Genomic DNA, 14,456 nt, shown 5'->3' on the forward strand with positions numbered 1-14,456 from the left:
ATAAACAACTTTTTTAAAAAACAAACAAATGAAACACATCTCTTGTAATGCATTTCTGCTGGTGATGAATTCTTTGAGTTTTTTATGTCCAAAAATAAAAATCTTTAGTCTACCTTCATTTTTGAAGGATATTTTCATTGGGTATAGTATTCAAGGTTGACTGTTCTTTTCTTTCAGCACTTTAGAGATGTTGCTTCTCTGTCTTCTGGCTTGGATTTTTCCAACACGAAATCCACTGTCATCTTTATCTTTGTTCCACTCTATGAAATGTGACTATTTTCTCTGGCTACTTTTCAAACTTTCTATTATTGATTTTGAGCTACTTCATTGTGATGTGCCATAGCTCAGTTGGTAAAGAATCCTCCTGTGATGCAGGAGATCCCAGTTCAATTCCTGGGTCGGGAAGATCTGCTAGAGAACGTATAGGTTACCCACTCCAGTATTCCTGGGCTTCCCTTGTGGCTCAGGTGGTAAAGAATCTCCTGCAATGGTGGGAGACCTGGGTTTGATCCTTGGGTTGGGAAGATCCCCTGGAGAAGGGAAAGGCTACCCACTCTAGTATTCTGGCCTGGAGAATTCCATGGACCATGGTCCATGGGGTAGCAAAGAGTTGGACACGACTGTGTGACTTTTACTTTCACTGGTATAATTTTGTGTTTCTTGAGCTTTGCGCTTATCAAAATCTTAGGTTTGTGGGTTTATAGTTTTTATCAAGTACAGAAAATTCTGGGCCATTATCTCTTCAAATAATTTTTGGTCCCCGTGCAATGTAATTTCAGCACTAACCATCCAGAGTTAGTGCAGATTTCAGAGGTTAACGACACAGTTCTAAACAAGACTCGTCTTACTTCAGACACCAGCCATAACTCTGGGGTTCCCAGGCTACCCACACTTCTGACTAACTGGTTATAAATTTGGGGGTTTCCATTATCCTCTGAGGTTCAACAACTTTCCCAAATGACAGAACTGGGCAAACACTATACACAGAACCGAGGAAAGTACTATATTATGATTTCTACTCTATTATAAAGAATACAAATCAGGACAAGCCAAGTAAGAGATGCACAGGGCAAGGTCTGAAACGTGGAGCTTCTGTGTCCCCAAGACAAGTTACACTTTCAGCACATCACTGTGTATCATTAACCAGGGGAGCTCAATTGTGCTTCAGTGTCCAGTTTTTAACTGGGTTTCATTATATAGACATGATTAACTGAATCATTGGCCATATGATTGGATTCAATCTCCATGCTTCCTCCCTTTTTTGGAGATCAGGCTGATAATCTGATCTCAGGTTATCACCTGGCTGAAAGCCTCAACCTTTATTCATGTGGTTGCCCTTCCAGCATGGCAGGCTCTCATCCTAGAACTACACTGGGGCTCATGATGAGTCACCTCATTAGTATAAATGTAGGCATGGTCCCAGGAGCCCACCATGAAGAACACAGACACTTATAATTCAGGAAATTCCAAGGCTTTAGAAGCTCTGTCCTTGGGCTAAGACCTGACAAATATTTTACAGCATCCTCTCTTCCATTTATGTTAAGTTGCTTGAAGCCAGGTTCCACAGCTCACTGATGCTCTTTGCATTTTCCTTTAATTCTTTTTATATGTCTCTGTGTCTCATTTTGGGTAGTTTATATTCTATTTCTTCAAGTTCACTATCCATTTCATTTGCAATGTTTAATCTGCTGTCAATCCAATCTGGTATATCTTTCACTCCAGACACCTTAGTTTTCATCTCTGTAAGTTCAATTTGGGTCTTTAAAAAAGTGTTCAGTTTTGATATTTAATATACTTATCTGCTAATTTTAAAATCTATGTCAGTTCCAAGTCAGTTTCAATTGATTGGTTTTTCTCCTAATTATCAATTGTATTCTTCTGTTTCCTGGCATGCCTGATGACGCCAGTCATTTTGAATTTTGTCTTTTTGAGGGTTGGATATTTTTGTATTCTTATTCTAAACTTCTGAATAGAATACATATTTTCTGTTCTGGGATGCTATTAAGTCACTTTGAAAAACCTTTCATCCTTCTAGATTGTGCTTTCCTGATCTGTTAGACAGGACCCAGCACTGTCTATTCTGGGGCTAATTATTCTCCCCCACTACTCAGGCAGGTGGCTCAGGCGTCTGCCCACAATGTGGGAGACCTGGGTTCGATCCCTGAGTCAGGAAGATCCCCTGGAGAAGGAAATGCAACCCACTCTGGTACTCTTGTCTGGAAAATTCCATGGACAGAGAAACCTGGTAGGCTATGGTCCATGTGGTTGTAAAGAGCTGGACATGACTGGGCGAGTTCATTTTCACTTTCACTACTGAGGCAAGAGGGATTCCCTGGTGACTCAGGGGTAAAGAATCCATCTGGCAATACAGGAGACACAGGTACCATCCCTGGGTTGGGAAGATATCCTGGAGAAGGAAATGGCAACCCACTCTAGTATTCTTGCCTGGGAAGCCCCATGAACAGAGGAACCTAGTGGGCTACAGTCCATGGGGTTGCAAAATAGTCAGACTCAACTTAGTGACTAAATAACAACTGAGGCAAGACTCCTATGACTACTCAGTGCTACGTCTTATGAAGTTTTCCAGTCTGGGTGGTAGGGTCAGATACTATTCTTGGCTGTGTGTGACCCACAGGTATGGTCCCAATTTTGGTTGCAAAGAGTCAGACATGACTGAGCAACGTTCACTTCACTTCTTCACCTTTGGCGACTATCCTCAGATATATCTGCTGGATTCTCATGGAGGACTTCTGAAGATCTCTGGAGTTTTCTCTCTGTGTACTTCTTTCCTCTTTGGTGCTCTGCCTTGAGAATTCTAGCTACTTTTTCTTCCAGATTCTCAACTCTCCTAAACTCAGGAGTTCGCTGAACCCCGCTTAGGGTCCCCAGCAGTACACTGTGGCTTGAAAACTCTCTCAAGGAAATTATAAGGCTAACCTTGTTTGTTTTCTGCTTCTCAGAAATCACTCTTTTGTTGCCAGATGTCTGCCATCTTGAAAACCACTGTTTTGTATTTCTTGCCTGATGTTTTTTGTTGTTTCAAATGGCAAGGCAAATCCAGTCCCAGTTACTCCATTTTGGTAATAAACAGAAGATCTGTTGATTTTGTATGTTAATTTTATTTCCTACTATTTTACTGAATTCTTTTATTGTTTGAGTTCTATCACTTATTCTCTTGAATTTCCAGGTTTACTGTCATGCCATTTATGAATAGATACTTCTTCAACCATTCTTTTTTTTAAAAACTTTTAATTTTGTATTGAAGTAGGGCTTCAGCTCAGTTGGTAAAGAATCCGCCTGCAATGAAGGAGACCTGGGACCGATCCCTGGGTTGGGAAGATCCCCTGGAGAAGGGAAAGGCTACCCACTCCAGTCGGATACAACTGAGCAACTTTCACTTACTATAGCCAATTAACAATGTCTCCAACCATTCTTATGCCTCTAGTTGTTTTCTCTGGTATAATTACTCTAGTACAATGTTGAACAGTACTGGGACAGTGGCATCCTTGCCCTGTTTCTGATCTTAATAGAAAGGCCTTTAATATTTCCTTATTAAATAACACACTGGCTTTAGCATTAGGTATATACATTGTAACAATGTTAAGAAAGTATCTCAAATACCTACTTTCTTGAGCAGGTTTTTTTTGGCTGTGCCATATGGCATGTCAGATCTTATTAACAGTTCCCTAACCAGGTATTGAACCTGTTGTGACCTCTGCAGTGGAAGCATAGAGCCTTAACTATTGGACTGCCAGGAAGTCCCTTGAGCGTTTTTATCAGATCAGATCAGATCAGATCAGTTGCTCAGTCGTGTCCGACTTTTTGTGACCCCATGAATCACAGCACGCCAGGCCTCCCTGGCCATCACCAACTCCCAGAGTTCACTCAGACTCACGTCCATCGAGTCAGTGATGCCATCCAGCCATCTCATCCTCTGTTGTCCCCTTCTCCTCCTGCCCCCAATCCCTCCCAGCATGAGAGTCTTTTCCAATGAGTCAACTCTTCACATGAGGTGGCCAAAGTACTGGAGTTTCAGCTTTAGCATCATCCCTTCCAAAGAAATCCCAGGGCTGATCTCCTTCAGAATGGACTGGTTGGATCTCCTTGCAGTCCAAGGGATTCTCAAGAGTCTTCTCCAACACCACAGTTCAAAAGCATCAATTCTTCGGTGCTCAGCCTTCTTCACAGTCCAACTCTCACATCCATACATGACCACAGGAAAAACCATAGCCTTGACTAGACGAACCTTTGTTGGCAAAGTAATGTCTCTGCTTTTGAATATGCTATCTAGGTTAGTCATAACTTTCCTTCCAAGGAGTAAGCGTCTTTTAATTTCATGGCTGCAGTCACCATCTGTAGTGATTTTGGAGCCCAAAAAAATAAAGTCTGACACTGTTTCCACTGTTTCCCCATCTATTTCCCATGAAGTGGTGGGACTGGATGCCATGATCTTCATTTTCTGAATGTTGAGCTTTAAGCCAACTTTTTCACTCTCCACTTTCACTTTCATTAAGAGGCTTTTGAGTTCCTCTTCACTTTCTGCCATAAGGGTGGTGTCATCTGCATATCTGAGGTTATTGATATTTCTTCCGGCAATCTTGACTCCAGCTTGTGTTTCTTCCAGTCCAGCGTTTCTCATGATGTACTCTGCATATAAGTTAAATAAACAGGGTGACAATATACAGCCTTGACAAACTCCTTTTCCTATTTGGAACCAGTCGTTGTTCCATGTCCAGTTCTAACTGTTGCTTCCTGACCTGCATACAAATTTCTCAAGAGGCAGATCAGGTGGTCTGGTATTCCCATCTCTTGAAGAATTTTCCACAGTTTATTGTGATCCACACAGAGCGTTTTTATGAATGGTTGTTAAAATTTTGTCCAAAGTTATTTCAGCATCTTTTGAGACAATCATGATTTTTCTTTTAGATACAATATGTGATATTAATAAAGATCTTAATTTTGAACCAATTTTGACTTCCTGGAATAAATCCCACCAGGTTATGTGCATCTGCTTGGTAATATTTTGTTACTTTTTATCATTAATCATGAATTAGGTTCATTTGCAGTTTTCTTTTTTGTACTGTCTTTACTTGGTTTACATATCAGTTTAATAGTTATTTCATTGAAAGAGCTATGGAGTTTTCCTTCCTTTCTAATTCTCTGGAATAATTTACTGAGCATTAGGACTCTCTGATCTTTGAGGGTTTTATAGAATTCCCCTGAAACTACCTGGGCCTGTTGCTTGTGGGGTAGTTTCTTAATAAAGATCTCTATTTCTTCCAAGGAAATTACTCTATTAATCTTTCTAAATAAAATGGGATGAATTTTGGTCAGATATAGTTTCCTAGGACGGAGAAGGCAATGGCACCCCACTCCAGTACTCTTGCCTGGAAAATCCCATGGATGAAGGAGCCTGGTGGGCTGCAGTCCATGGGGTTGCTACGAGTCGGATGCGACCGAGTGACTTCACTTTCACTTTCATGCATTGGAGAAGGAAATGGCAACCCACTCCAGTGTTCTTGCCTGGAGAATCCCAGGGACGGGGGAGCCTGGTGGGCTGCCATCTATCGGGTCCCACAGAGTCTGACATGACTGAAGAGACTTAGCGGCAGCAGCTGCAGCAGTTTCCTAGGAAATTATCCATTCCAGCTAGGTTTTCAATTTTATTTCCGAATAAATATGAGGTCTGCAAAAATAGTCTTTTATGATTTTTAAAAAATTTATTCTGTTGCTCCTTGTCATTTCTTATTTTGTGTATTAGTGCTCTCTCTTTTTTCTTGATGAAATTAGCTAATTGTTGGTCTATTTTGTTAATGTTTTCCCCATAGCAAGATTTTAACTTACTAAAAATGCTACTGTTTTTTAAATTCTCTGTCTCTTTAGGTTTTGATCATTACTGGAGGTCAGTCTAGTCAAGGCTATGGTTTTTCCAGTGGTCATGTATGGATGTGAGAGTTGGACTATAAAGAAAGCTGAGCGCCGAAGAATTGATGCTTTTGAACTGTGGTGTTGGAGAAGACTCTTGAGAGTCTCTTGGACTGCAAGGAGATCCAACCAGTCCATTCAAAAGGAGATCAGTCCTGGGTGTTCTTTGGAAGGACTGATGCTAAAGCTGAAACTCCAGTACTTTGGCCACCTCATGTGAAGAGTTGACTCATTGGAAAAGACTCTGATGCTGGGAGGGATTGGGGGCAGGAGGAGAAGGGGAATGACAGAGGATGAGATGGCTGGATGGCATCACTGACTCGATGGACATGAGTTTGAGTGAACTCTGGGAGTTGGTGATGGACAGGGAGGCCTGGCGTGCTGCAATTCATGGGGTCGCAAAGAATCGGACACGACTGAGCAACTGAACTGAACAGAACTGAGCTGGAGGTGAGTGGTGGGTATATGGAGGTTCATAGAGCATTCTGCATTTGTAGATGCTCAAAATTCTCCATAATAAAAATTAAAAAATTATATATACATATGGTATAAAATCAAGCAGTATATAAAAACTTATGATGGAAAGAACCATTCTACCAACCTACCCTGTCCATGGACCTTTAGCCCTACTTCTGTTGAATCACTTATGTTTTTATTTCTTTTGCTGTTTACCTCTATAATTAAACATAAATTTAAGATAAACATAAATTATTTAAGTATAATGAAATACTATGTTACAATTACTTTTCTTTATAGCTTTATCAACTTTAGACAATGTTTATGATTCTCTGCTAGGGAAGGTGAGGATTTAGCTAATTTATACTGGCCCACTTTACTCCCCTTTACCCAGTGGTTATGATCGTGGTTATGATTTTTAGTTTTTGTATTGGTTATCTCTGTAAATGAGAAATAATCTATTTATACATTTAATTTTCACCCCATTTCATCTTAGTGCCTTAAGTTCTATTTATAGGATGATGACAATACCACTTCTACCTTTATTTTCTCTTTTTCTCCTTCACATTTTGGCAATATTTTGACTTCTACATTGTTCAGGTTGCTTAAATACTGTTCTGCAACCATAATAAAATTTTCTTCAGTTTATTCATAGGATGACTTATAGGTGTTATACATTAAAATATTTTACAACATTTTGACTCTAAATACTGTTGAATGCCAGTTAAGCAGCATACTAGGAATGCATATCATTTCTTACTGGTCCAACATCATGTCCCTTGGGCATTCAAAGGAGAATATTCTGGGCACTGAAGTTAAATGAACTTCCTTTTTTTCTTTTTTTAAGGTGAGGCATCCTAAAGGAAATCAGTCCTGAATATTCACTGAAGGACCGATGCTGAAGCTGAAACTCCAATACTTTGGACACATCATGCGAAGAACTGACTCACTGGAAAAGACCCTGATGCTGGGAAAGATTGAAGGTGGGAGGAGAAGGGGACAAAAGAGAATGAGATGGTTGGTTGGCATCACCGACTCAATGGATATGAGTCTGAATAAACTCTGGGAGTTGGTGATGGACAGGGAGGCTTGGCATGCTGTAGTCCATGGGGTCGCAAAGAGTCAGACACAACTAAGCGACTGAACTGAAGATGAGGCTTTATTGGGGTCCTTTGAACTTCCTTTTCTTACTTTCCACCAGTTGTTTATAATCCTGTCATATTTTAGTTTGCATCATGTTTATATATGACTTCAGAGTTTTTTTTATTTTTCTTAGAGTTTCTAATTGCCTTTCTTCAGCTTAGAGTTTCTAACTGCCTTTCTTCAGCATTATGACACATAATGCTGCATATTCATTATATTCTTCAGTTCCCCTGTTCTTAAATATAAAAACTATTGCATGGATTCACTCCTCCCCTCCTAGCTCCTTCCCAGAGAAATCCCGTCTTCTCTATTCTGCAGTGGCTGCTCTTCAGTTGCCAACCTGGGACTTTATTTCACTTATTTTCTTAAGTGAATCCATTGTTTCCTGGATCTCATGCATTTCTTCTTGGTTTGTTTAATTTGCTATAGTATATATTCAAGTAACTCTCCAAGAAAACAGGAGATAAACTTTCTGAGTTTTTAAATGTCTTTATTCTAAACTCATATCTGATCTACAGCTTGGCAGGATATAGAAATCTGAGTTCAAACCCATTTCTCCAGGGTTGCCAATGAGAATGTAATACCACCCCAATTCTTATTCCTATTAGGGTGACCTGGTTTTTCTCTCTGGAGGATTTCAGTGGCTTTCTAAAATTTCAAGAGGACTTATGTGTGTCTTTTTAAAATTGTGTTTGCCACTCAGAGGCTCCTTTCAACCAAAAGACTTATATTCTGAATATTCTGGTTCTGTGGGCAGTGACTGGAGGGAACGTGAGAGCTGGGTTGGAGGGCCATATTCTGTTTTTGATCACATGATGGCCACACAGGCACGATGTGCTTCCCCAAGAAAGTAAACAGGAATCTGAAGGAGTCCCACTGGGTTTCTGCTCTTTGGACCCATCCTATCACTCCTGTGTTTCTAATTCTCTCCATCTTGTATTATTTATTTGATGATTCTGTATTACTTCTTTGATGATTTCCTTCTTTCCATTTCCCCCCTTCTTTCTCCCCTAGATTCCAGTTAGTGAGATGCTGAAATTCTTGCATCCAGTATCGTGCATCGAACCTGGACTGGCGACTTGTTTCATATATGATATTATACATATTTCAATGCCATTCTCCCAAATCATCCCACCCTCTCCCTCTCCCACAGAGTCCAAAAGACTGTTCTATACATCAGTGTCTCTTTTGCTGTCCCGTATACAGGGTTATTGTTACCATCTTTCTAAATTCCATATATATGCATTAGTATACTGTATTGGTGTTTTTCTTTCTGGCTTACTTCACTCTGTATAATAGTTGAATGGGTCCTTTATGTCGTCACTTCTGTCTATCTCTCTCTCTCTCTCTAACATGTGTGCATTTGCGTGCCCCAGAGACATCCTTAACTTTAGTTGCCAGGCCAAGAAATTCGCACAGCTCTTTCTTGTGTCAGCATCTAGTCTTGTCTTATATAATCTCTCTGAATATAGTAATTATTTTTTTAAAATGACTTTTTAAGAACAGTTTTAGCCTTACAGAAAAGTTGAGAAGATAGTGTCAAGTTCCCATATATCTGCACCCAGGTCTCTAATTATTAACATCTTACATTAGCATTTGTTATAACTAATAACCCAATATTGATACATTATTATTACCATTATTCAAGGCTATACTTAATTCACATTTCCTTAGTTGCTGCTGCTGCTGCTAAGTCACTTCAGTCGTGTCTGACTCTGTGCGACCCCATAGATGGCAGCCCACCAGGCTCCCCCATCCCTGGGATTCTCCAGGCAAGAACACTGGAGTGGGTTGCCATTTCCTTCTCCAATGCATGAAAGTGAAAAGTGAATGTCTTTTCTTCTATTCTAGCATCTCATATTACATTTAGTTGTTGTGCCTCCTTAGGCTCCTTTTGGCTTAGACAGTTTTTCAGACTTTCCTTGTTTCTGACGACCTTGATAGTTTTGACAAGTACTGGCCAGATACTATCTAGGATGTTCCTCTACTGAAATTTGTCTTAACATGCTCCAAGTGCAGTCCGGCTGCACTTTATATTTGGGAACCAGGTAAGCAGTCAAATGGTCAACTGCTCTGTACCCCAGCCTTCAGTGATTCCCCATTCCTAGTACTTCACATCAACTCTGCCAACTCTGAGTTCATAGCCTCCCTGGGAGATCCTAATGAGCAGAGTGGAACAGAGTAGCTCACTTCTCCACTGCAGCTCACTTCTCCCAGAGCCCCTTGCTCTGGGCTGTGGTCTCCTTTGCTTGCTTCCACTTTCTATCTTCAAGAAATACTAGATCTCCTGTACACTGATTTTTTTCCTCCTCTGTTCCTCTCTGACATTCCACTCACTTTCATTGGTTTATTCCTTTTAACATATCAATATTTATCTTCAGAGGAGTCTGGAAAAGAATGAGAGGGGTAGCAGTCTGTCCTCTTTTATGAGCAGATGCCACATATCCCATTTTTATATAAAAATAAAACTTCTTATATTTAAGGGAAGGAAGTAAAAATGTCCACTAATTTTGTTGTTTGTTCATAATTCTCTTGGCATAGCTTAGTTTATATTCCTGTCAAAGCTTTTATTAAAGTTTCTGATAAAACTCAGTCAGGGTAGTCCCCACAGGAAAAAGAATTCTCCCATATGAATCTTTCATGAAGCACCTAAATGAAGAGTTGTGGGTAAGGGAACAAACAAGGGAATGGGAGGTGCCAGGGATGAGCAACAGAAAGATACTGTTACAATCCTTAGGGCCAAGGGACCAGGGAGGAACAGACCAACAGGAGCCCAGTAAGCACCACAACTGTGGAGAAGGGGCCTTGCCGCGTTAGCTGAATTATAGAGAAACATACAGTTAGTATGCTGAAGCAAACAGTTGGGAAGACACGCTAACTTCTTTCTTCTCTGCCCTCCCACCTCCTGGCAGTGAGATCCACTGGCCAGACCAACCTGAAGCTAGTCAGCAAACGGAGTGAAAAAGATGCAGTTTATAGGAGACAGAGTAGGGCCGGGAATGGATGAGTGGGTGAGGGTGAGGGGTGGCTGAAGAATTTACAGAAAACATAAATAGGAACACATAACATTGGGTTTTATACATGACGGTCTCGATTAAATGTGAAAAACTTAACAATCTTCATTCCCATGAATACTTTTTAAAGGGGAACAAAAACATATCGCAGAAGAGTTTAAGAATAATCAAAGCTATCATGCAGATTAAAATAAGCTCAAAACCCTGCACATAAAATAAATTACATCCAAACTTCATTTTCTGAACATGTATAACTGTTCCAACAATTAGAATCTGTCATACAGCGCTAGAAGTTAGGGTAGTGGTTCCCCTACAGTGGCAGGGACTGGCAGGGAGCAGGAAGTGTTTGGGGGTGCTGGTAGCGTTTGGTTTCTTCATCTGCATGCTAGTTACACAGAAGTGCTCACATTGTGAAAATTAATTGATGCATCATGATTAGTGTGTTTTTATGTGTGTATATGTTGCAATTCAAAAGTCTAAAAGAAAAAATAATATGGTAGCCACAAATACAACTTAAAAAAAAACTCAAGTATGTCCATGTATCTTTCTGCCCTTTTTCAGGCATCCTTACTAACAGTCAACAAGGATTTACTAGAACAACTCAAAAAATGATGTGCATTCAACAGAAATGAAAGGCAGGCTTCAGCTTCAAGGAATTTGTGAACTACTTAGGAAAATGTAATATTTAGATATGGAATACATTAACAAGCAATGTACCAAGCTATGAAGAATGCTGTAATAAAAACAGATTCAATATTGGCATGCAACTGATTCTCATCAGAAGGCCTGGATATAAATATTCCCCCACTGGGCTCTTTCTGTTGGAGATCTCTTTCTCTTTAACCTTAATGAAGGTCAGCTTGATTAGCTAGGCCAAATGCCTGATTTCAGGAGGTGCTTCTGTGATTGCTGTGGGTGGGCACAGGGGGAGCCTAAGTAAGGCCTCTCTCTTCTGCTTCAGTGGGAGTAGCCCTGTTTCATCTGGGCTATAATATATATACTATTATCTGTTTTATACTATCTATTATCTGTATCAATTTTTACTTAACAAAAGAATTTTGCTGCTAAAATAAGCTTGGAAACCACTCGTCTAGAAATCTAATCTCTAAATTAGTATATCTCAATTGACATATCTTACAGTTGAAAAAATTTTAAAAGCTTCTGAAACTCTAAAAATAAAACCCATTTTAAAAGGAAATGAAAATTACCTGAAGTAAAGGAATAAAATCATCCTGTTCTAGAGAGCTGCAGCTGGGCTTTGCAAGAAGACAGATAAACTTAGAGGCATCATCATGATGGTTACTCAGCAACCTAGAAAAGAAATGACTGCTTAGGAAGATTGGTTACTGTGAACAGTGACCACAACATCAATAGTTGGGAATTTCAGTCTGGTCTGAAGGCCATTTAGGTCAAGAATCAAGTGCTTTCTTTTCAATGATTAAAAAAAAGGAAAAAATTCCATGCTGCTGATATTGTACAAGGGCTTTCTTAATTAAAGCTCAACAACAAGATGGTATATTATTTTTGTAGAATGCTTCTGAGACACCAAGTCAACTGAACTAATGCAGGTAAAAATACACGTGAAGAATGTCCATTCAGGTTAGCTCAGGGTATCTGGAACCAGAACTCCAGAGCTGCCCACAAGGAGGGAACACATCTGATGGACCACCATGTACCGCGTAAGGCATGAACTTCTGTTTGTCCAGGTTTGCAGACATTCAGGACCAACCTGAGGGGGCTTTTGAAATGAGACTTTGAAGGACCAGGCTTAAGAAAAAATGAAGGCGCTATTAAATCTTAAAGCTCTAAGAATTCCTCATATCCCGCTAATTGCTGGACGTTTCAATTTGGATGCTATACTCACATAGCAAAGTCAAAATAGTGAAAACCAAATTTAGAATCTTCTTCTCAAAGTCAGTTCTTTTCATGGATGTCTATTTTTGTCAATTGTGGTACCACTCCAAGTTATTTGGGCTTCAAAATTTGAAGTCATTTCAAACTTATTTCTCTTCCTTATTCTCCACATCCAGTTAGTCTCCAAACTTTCTTGCTTTTCTTCTTTAATCATTTATTGAATGCTAATTGTGTGCCAGATACTGTGTCTGGCCTTGTGTATATTTGGAATACAAAGAAAATAAGACATGGTGTTGTGCCCTGTAAGGAGCTTACAGTCCAGTGAGAGAGATACACCAATAAGATCATACTCCTGGATAATCTTATTAGAGAAATAATACATTCAGGGTGTCATGGAAAGACACAAGATGGCCAGTGAGATTCCCTGAAGAGTTGTGAAGTGGAAAAGGGGCTGCTGTGGGTCAAGAGAGCTGTTATACAGAGTGAAGTAAGCCAGAAAGAAAAACACCAATACAGTATACTAACGCATGTATATGGAATTTAGAAAGATGGTAACAATAACCCTGTATACGAGACAGCAAAAGAGACACTGATGTATAGAACAGTCTTTTGGACTCTGTGGGACAGGGAGAGGGTGGGATGATTTGGGAGAATGGCATTGAAATATGTATAATATCATATATGAAATGAGTCGCCAGTCCAGGTTCGGTGCACAATACTGGATGCTTGGGGCTGGTACACTGGGACGACCCAGAGGGATGGTATGGGGAGGGAGGAGGGAGGAGGGTGCAGGATGGGGAACACATGTATACCTGTGGCGGATTCATTTTGATATATGGCAAAACCAATACAATATTGTAAAGTTAAAGGATAAAATTAAAAAAAGAAGAGGGCTGCATGTACAAATGCCTGGTATGAGAGTGCACAAATTATTTGGGCAACTGCAAGCACTGGAGGTGGGAAGGGAAGGGGACATGAGCATTAGGATCAGATCCTGGAGGCCCTTTCACATTCAGGTCCAGGTCAAGTCCAGGTCAAGAAGCCTGGACTTCCGCCTATTCACAGAAAAATTTTAACTTGGACAGGGAACATGATCAGATGTGTTTTTCATAAACACCAGGCAGAAGTTTGTCTAAGGGCTTGAGCAATAATACTGGCAGTGTGAGACGAAGAGAAAGGGGCAAATACAGCTGAAAATGAAAGGACATGATAGTTGAGTGGTGTGGAGGGGTACAAGTGGGGAAAGTCCATGATGACGTCCAGGTTTCTAGCCTGGACCACTAGTGCTTGGAATATAGGATGGGAACACATTTTAAACAACCATTTCTTCCCTCCTGTTTCCAGTTTACCATGAAGTCCAGGGTCTTCTTATTTCATGCTGAGACTTTCAGAAGGGAAGAAGGTCAAAACAGGCTTCAGTGTCCATCCAACCTCACATCACAGATAATTCATCATTCTAAAACATTCTTTGATTATATAATTCCCTTTTCCAAAAATGTTCAACAGTTTTTTACCACTTATGTGAGGAAATCTAGATATCTAAGTTTGGCATTTAAGGCCCTCTTCAATTAGGCTAGAGCCAGTATGCCTATCTCACCACTTTGCTAAACTGAAACGTCCACTCTGGGCAACCGGCCTGACCCACTCTGCTCTGAGTGTGCCGTGTGTGTTCTTGCCTTAGTGCCATTTCTCATGCTGTTTCTCTCTCCTGGAAAACCACCTCTCCCAACTTTGCTATCTGAATACAGGTTATTCTTTAAGGTCCAGCTAATAACTCACCTCTTTCAAAAAGCCTTCTCTGATAGCTAAGTCCCTTACTGACCTTTGTACTATATTTAGTTTATGTGTATTACATATGCCATTGTACCATGGATTTCCTTCTATTTCTCTGGCACCTAAAGGGCAGGCAAAGTTATAGCTCTTTTTTTTTTTTTTCCTTTAGCACTAGAAACAGTGACTTTCATACTGAAGATTCTTAAAAAATGTTTGTGATCTGACCAACAGATATCCACTTAACTGATTCCATTTGTGATTATTAAAGCCATAGAACACTCTTTAAAGTTA

General features: G+C 40.1%; 1 protein-coding gene across 7 annotated transcripts in view; it reads right to left on the reverse strand.

Annotated features, from left to right (window-relative positions):
- Positions 1-14,456, reverse strand: part of PPP2R3A (protein phosphatase 2 regulatory subunit B''alpha) — a 233,067-nt gene that overhangs the window by 115,083 nt on the left and 103,528 nt on the right. For all 7 annotated transcript variants that reach the window (XM_070794422.1, XM_070794418.1, XM_070794439.1 and 4 more), the window contains one exon: positions 11,747-11,849. In XM_070794422.1, the coding sequence (XP_070650523.1) occupies positions 11,747-11,849 (103 nt within the window). The remainder of the gene's footprint in view (positions 1-11,746; positions 11,850-14,456) is intronic.

Source organism: Bos indicus, chromosome 1, assembly GCF_029378745.1.
Source record: "Bos indicus isolate NIAB-ARS_2022 breed Sahiwal x Tharparkar chromosome 1, NIAB-ARS_B.indTharparkar_mat_pri_1.0, whole genome shotgun sequence".
NCBI lineage: Eukaryota > Metazoa > Chordata > Mammalia > Artiodactyla > Bovidae > Bos > Bos indicus.